General features: G+C 38.1%; 2 protein-coding genes and 1 pseudogene across 2 annotated transcripts; 2 read left to right on the forward strand and 1 right to left on the reverse strand.

Annotated features, from left to right (window-relative positions):
- The first annotated feature begins 171 nt into the window (after positions 1-171).
- LOC106298097 lies at positions 172-3,898 on the forward strand (annotated as a pseudogene).
- LOC106298479 (adenylate kinase isoenzyme 6 homolog) lies at positions 1,075-2,092 on the forward strand. Its single transcript, XM_013734613.1, has 2 exons — positions 1,075-1,421; positions 1,611-2,092. The coding sequence occupies exons 1-2, from the start codon at positions 1,215-1,217 to the stop codon at positions 1,950-1,952; spliced, it is 549 nt and encodes a 182-aa protein (XP_013590067.1). The 5' UTR covers positions 1,075-1,214; the 3' UTR covers positions 1,953-2,092.
- A 775-nt stretch (positions 3,899-4,673) lies between the features above and the next one.
- LOC106300684 (MLP-like protein 43) lies at positions 4,674-5,773 on the reverse strand. The gene is made up of 2 exons (XM_013736886.1): positions 5,323-5,773; positions 4,674-5,106 (listed from the first exon to the last, which is right to left on the reverse strand). Exons 1-2 carry the CDS (start codon positions 5,699-5,701, stop codon positions 4,829-4,831), a joined length of 657 nt encoding a protein of 218 aa, XP_013592340.1. The 5' UTR covers positions 5,702-5,773; the 3' UTR covers positions 4,674-4,828.
- Between the last annotated feature and the right edge of the window lie 567 nt (positions 5,774-6,340).

Genomic DNA, 6,340 nt, shown 5'->3' on the forward strand with positions numbered 1-6,340 from the left:
TTCTGTGTGGAGGTCGTAGAGAGCTGAGAGCTCGATCATTGGTCGGTTAAGGATTGGACCGATTTGAGAACCGGAGGAGGAAGGTGGGGGAGCCGGTTTGGGTTTGGGAGTGGTGGGGAAAGTACTGGTTTGGGTTTGAGGATTTGTTGGTTTAGGGAGAGGTTGGTAGCGATGAGGAGGAGTAGAATCGGAAGAAGAGGAGATTGGGATCTCGTGTGTTTGTGACTTGGAGAAGCAGAAACCCATTCTGTTGAAAAAATGTTTTGTTCGAGTGTTTTGTTTTTTTTTTCTGTCGTTTTTATTCTTAAGGTTTTGTATATAAAGAGGGTTATACGATCATACGAATACATGTAAAGAAACATCCTTAACCCGGACAGCGTGTTCCTAATCGTATTCCTAATCCTGAAGACAAGACTGCCAATGTCACGCACCCGAGACACGGTTCTTGAGAATTCAGCGGATCTAGGGTTGTGTTTGACACGGATGTAGACAGGAGTGGAGTTGTGGATAACAAAGGGAATCTTAAAAACGGAGATAAACTCATTGCGCTTATGTCAGCTATTGTGCTTAAAGAACATCCAGGTGGGTTTACACTTTTGATGTTATATGTTAATCCTTATATTTGATTCGTTAGTGTGACTAGTAATACTATTTTTTAATTGTTGATATAGGAAGTACAATAGTGACGGACGCAAGAACGAGTACGGGCCTAAGAGCATCCGCAACAGCCATCCTTAAGGGAAGTCTTTACGAAAAAATAATTAAATAATCAGTAGATCCAACCAAAAGTTAAGGATTTAATCTTTAAAATCCTTAAACAAAAACTGTTTTTTAGTGAATACTTTTACTATTTGTGGGTCCCCATGACATGTGGCAGTTCTCGATTGATTGATATTTCTTTTTTTTTAATCTAAAAATAATAATAATAATAATTTAAAAATCAAAAAACATTTTTTATAAGAACTCTAAGAGCACCATTAAAACTGATGCTTAGGGAGGTGCTTAGGTGATTTTTGGATTAAAAGAAAAAGAAAATAATGTATTAATCTAAGCCACGGTGCTTAACTAAGCAGAAGAAGAAACGGTGCTTGGTGGACCCGTGTCATTAGACGCGCCTATCTCAGAAACCAGGAGTCCTCTTCTCTCTTTCTCTCCCTAATCTTCAACTTCGTATCTTAAGCCCAGCGAATCTGAATTTTTCTTCAAGACTAACAATGGCGGGAGCTAACAGTGGAACAAGGCGACAAAAGCCGAACATACTGATCACGGGAACTCCCGGTACCGGCAAATCGACGACGGCTTCTGCTCTAGCCGAAGCCAGAAACTTCAAGCATATCTGCGTCGGAGATCTCGTCAAAGAGAAGAACTTGCACGACGGCTGGGACGATCAGTTCGAGTGTCACGTCATCAACAAGGACTTGGTGAGTTTTCCATCGAAACTGTTTGTTTCTACTTGGGCCATCATAAAGCTTTACTCTTTAAACTAATTTCAATTCAAATTCGAATCTTGACTTAAACTTTGGAATTCATATGAACACTCAAATCATTAGCTTGCGTGAGAAGAAGAGTCTTTATTAGCCAATTTATTGTGTTTTGACTTTTGGATTCAGGTGTGTGATGAGCTTGAAGATATAATGGAAGGAGGAGGTAACATTGTGGACTACCATGGCTGCGACTTCTTCCCCGAGCGGTGGTTTGATCGTGTTGTGGTGCTTCAAACTGAGAACTCCGTCTTGTATGACCGTTTAACCAGGAGGGGTTATTCGGGTACCAAGCTAAGTAACAACATTGAATGCGAGATCTTCCAAGTCATGCTTGGAGAAGCAAGTGATAGGTACAAGGAGGAGATTGTCACCGCGATGCAGAGTGACACCATCGAAGATATCTCTGACAATGTGGCGAGTTTGACGGAATGGATTGAATCATGGAGTCCCTGGGTAATCATCATATGACGATGCATGTTTAATGGCTATGAAGTTTGGTTTTTGGTAGTTTCTTTTTTTTTTATGAATTCTGCATTGATCTTTGTTAGTTTGACCATTTATAAGCACAAATCAGCTCTTGCCATACCAGCTTATGTATGTTCCTTTTGATACTTAATAAGATAAAAAAAAGTTTCATCTTTCATAAGGTGTTGTACTGTGCGAAGTTATACATGTGAATACTTCTTCCTCCAGTATAACTCAGCTCCTCCAAGAACAACCAACACTATGAGTGATGGTAACACAAACAAAACAACAAGCTGAGGAGATGGTTGAGGAAGTTTTGACAAGTCCATTCTCTACAACAGCACTCTTTCTCTGCTAAAACTCCACGCTAAGATATATTGGTAACTAACCAATGACCCTGTTGCTGCAGAGAATCCGAAGAACAGTTTTTGATCCGAGAAGGTTTCATTTCAGTAAGATTGATGGATCTTGACTAGAGAGGATGGTTTGGCTTCTTGATTCTTCGAGGAGCCACTGTGACATTGAGTTAAGGTTCTTTCATAAAGGGTTTTTTCTTTAAGCACCCCAAAATAAGCAACTTGCATTGGAGGATCAAAATTTAGAGGTTTCTTAATTTGGGTTCTTAAGACATAATTATTACTAAAAAATGATTAAGCACACCATTAGGAGTGTTAGGGTTAATGGTGCTCTAATAGGGTATCACCATTGGAGATGCTCTGACTAGGTTTATAACGGAGAGAGAGGAGGGAGACATTGTTTGTACAGAGTACGGTATAGAAACGTGATTGACAAGGGAGTAGAGCTCAACAAAGATGGCATCGAGAGTCATCTCATGATGAAAACTTCAGGACATGGTGCTGTTAAAGAGAATCTTTTCTTAGATGATAGTTAGTTATGTACTACTCTTTATTTGATTTAGGCCATAACTGTTTATTTCCATATGCGTTTTCCACGTAAACACAAACAAACAATCATGGCCTAAACCCCTCTTATTCCTATTGGTTTATTAGTTATATATGGCCTCCTTATGTTTTCTTTTTTATACACTGTCATACATTGTAGGTGCATACATGGTGGTGAAAATTATGATTGAAATGGTGAGAATGAGACTCACGGGATCAAAGGAAGGTTTCGGTAGTTTGATATAGAAGATCTCGAGGAACCATTAGAATCAGCTGGGTTGCGGATGAATATTTTGTCAGAGCCAAGAGATGCCAAAGCAAAAGGCATTGAAGCCATTGAGACATTTAGGCAATACATTGAGGTATGAAAGTTATATTTGATATCCAATTGGTTATGGCGGTAGCTTTAGACTTGTGCAACAAATAAAAACAGTTACTAGGAAGGAAAACTAGAAGGATGGGAATTGGATTCTTGTGGAGAATATTGGGTGAGTGAAGGTTGCTTGGTGGACTCAAATGATCATCCATCTGCTATTGATGCTCACATGTACAGGTAATTTACTTTGTTCAAAGATTCTATCTGATGAAAAAATCCAATATTCTGTTTAATTATTAATAAAAAAAATACAGGGCAAAAGATGGACAAAAAGAGTGGGGAAGAGTATGGATGGGTGCACATGAGGCAGAGCATTCACAATCCTAACATTGCTCTCAATATGCAATCAGTGCTTCCTGGTGGATGTCTCTCCATGGCAAGTCTATTCAGAGACCGGTAACTTTTTGTTCATCTTTATTTTTGATAATTTGGTCTAACAGCGAACTAGAAACACTTGATGCTAAAATGTATTTTTGTGACAACGCTAATTAAATCGATTTCCATGTGTGTTAATTTAGGTGTCTGGAAGCTAGTGGGGTAGCTAGATTCCTCGACATAAGTGATATCGACAATTATATCGGAAGTCAATCTTGAAGGCTCTTTAATCAAATTGCGAATGATGGCATTAAACGACAGTGTGAAGGGCTACTTTTTTTCTGAAAAAGGAAAAATTCATGTGCTATGTTTTTGTATTCTTTTTGAGAATACACTTAGCCATTTCATTATATGATCACCAGTAACGTATAGTAATCGGTAGATGTAATTATAAAATGAATGTGTAATATAAGTGGATATAATTGATGAACGATAATAATGTCAATGGAAAGTAACTGGGATGAAAGTTCTGGTTCCTTTTATTTTAGTTTGGACTTAACTACTTGGTTCAAATTTATGGTTCCCCTAAATAAAATATTGTTTTTTTTGTAACACGAATAAAATATTGTAGTATCTTCTTTCTATTTGTTGTAAAGAAAACCTGATCTTGGATTCTGTATTATTTCTCTGCCCTATCAGTTGAAAACCCATTATGCGAAAAACAGTTGCGGCATCACCAAGTTGATGTATTGAAAGTCCCTCTGCATAACATGTATATTGCATGGTATTTATCCAAATAACTAATATTTATCAATCGTATTTTTTCTTCAAGGAATTCACATCATACATGGTACAACAGCAACTTCATTCTACAGAAAAAAAAAACAGCTAGTTTGAGAACCTACTTTATTCTCTCTCTTTGTCTGTTTTTTCTTTCCTTTTGTGAAATATTTTGATGAGAACCTTTCAGTGGTGGTGTCAATAGTTCTTTTAATCTACTGGCCTGCTTCTTATCTTCATGGAAGCATAAAGGTAGGAAATAATTCGTTAAACCAGACGTATACTATTATTAGCAAACATAACATACTTATAGTCTTATATATATTTTAGCAGCCTCATCATCGCTAGCAGTTACCACGTCCAACGTAAAATGATCTTAGTATACACTTATACACGCACATAATATCACGGCACACTCTCATCATTTATAATCTCACACAAACTGGGACACGGCTTCTTAGTCCCTTATTGAATTTTAAATACAGAACTTTAGGAACACACACATTTTATTCCTCGGACAAGAGATGTTCGTCGATCTCTTTGGACATTTCGACACATAACTGGAGGAGAGTCTCGGGATGAGCAACATCCTCGCCAATTTTCTCGTACTCAAGGTGCCAGTGCACAATACTCCCTGTCCCACCATGCTTAGGGGTCACCTGGAGCGTGGCCAAGAAGCTTTTGTACTCTTTCATCAGATCACCTTCTATAACCCTTAACGTGATCAGGTTCTTCTCCGGATCCACCGCTTCGATCCTCTCCCTTGCCACCTTTGCCTCTCCATCTACAACAGTTATTAGTAGTTAATGTTTAAGTTTGAGAATCGACATATATACTAAGTGAAACCCAAGATCGCTCGCTATACACTAGACTCGTCGTCCCTTTTTAGTCACTGCATATTTTACAAGCCGCTACATGCTCAAAAACCTAATTTTAATTTTTTTTGTATACAAATCTCCTGGTTACCTAAGGAAAAAAATATATAATAAAGTTAACTTGCCATGAAAGTAGTTCCAGAAGATGATAGAGCCGGGTTTGCCCCAATCTCCTTCGTGCAGTTCACAGCCCTGAATGTAGCCTGGAGATGCTTTGGTAACATGGTGTGGTCTCGCGGTGAACATGTTATGGAACTGCTCCGCGGAAGCTTTGATCTCCACGTATGCCTCAAGCTTCCCCAACAAGCTAGACGTCTCTGTTGTCTTCACCTCCTCTTCCGCCGGTTTATTTGTAGCATCAACCTTTTCAGGAGGTGCCACCGTCACCTTGGTCTCCCCTTCTTCGGCACTTGTAGCCTCCACCGTCTTGGTTGGTGCCACGGTCACTGGCGTCTCCTCCTTTTCCTCCATTTTCTTGGCAATTTCAGTAGCAGCCTCCGCCATTCTATCTCTTGCTGATTTGGTTAGAAAATTAGAGATTTTATGAGAGCCTGATACTCTTTTTATGAGTGAGTTCTCTTTGGAGTTCTATACCCCTTATATAGAGGAACTAGGGGTATACCGGCGCTATCTTTTGTTCTTTGTATATTTTGTTTTCTAATAAGTTAAAATTGGTCCGTTTAATCTATTTGATAGTGGTTATTGTCAGTATTCTGTTACTTTATTTTTTATCTAATTAGGCGAAAAAAGAGTACCGTAAGTGATTTCATAGATTAGTATAATAAGAATATAATATATAGTTGATAGCTGGACAAAAGTAAATGTAGTACAATGTAAAAGATTAACTAAAGTCAATGTTCCAAGCTGCACAAAAGTAAATATAGTATAATGTAAAAGGTTAAGTAAAGTTAATGTTCCAAAAGAAACATGTAAATTCATGTGTTTGTTTACTGTTTTTTCGTGCTAATGTAGTCAACAAATTCGTTCATCCTCTTAAAGTAATAACAATCTTCGCATGCGCTGTCCATGTCATGATTGTGGCAATCAGTTAGGGGTTCCATTGTGGCTGTATTTGTTAAATATTTTGTCTTCAAAATGACTCTGATTTCTTTTAGTGAATTCTTAATCATGGTCAAACATTGC

Source organism: Brassica oleracea, chromosome C6 (genome assembly GCF_000695525.1).
Source record: "Brassica oleracea var. oleracea cultivar TO1000 chromosome C6, BOL, whole genome shotgun sequence".
Classification (NCBI taxonomy): domain Eukaryota; kingdom Viridiplantae; phylum Streptophyta; class Magnoliopsida; order Brassicales; family Brassicaceae; genus Brassica; species Brassica oleracea.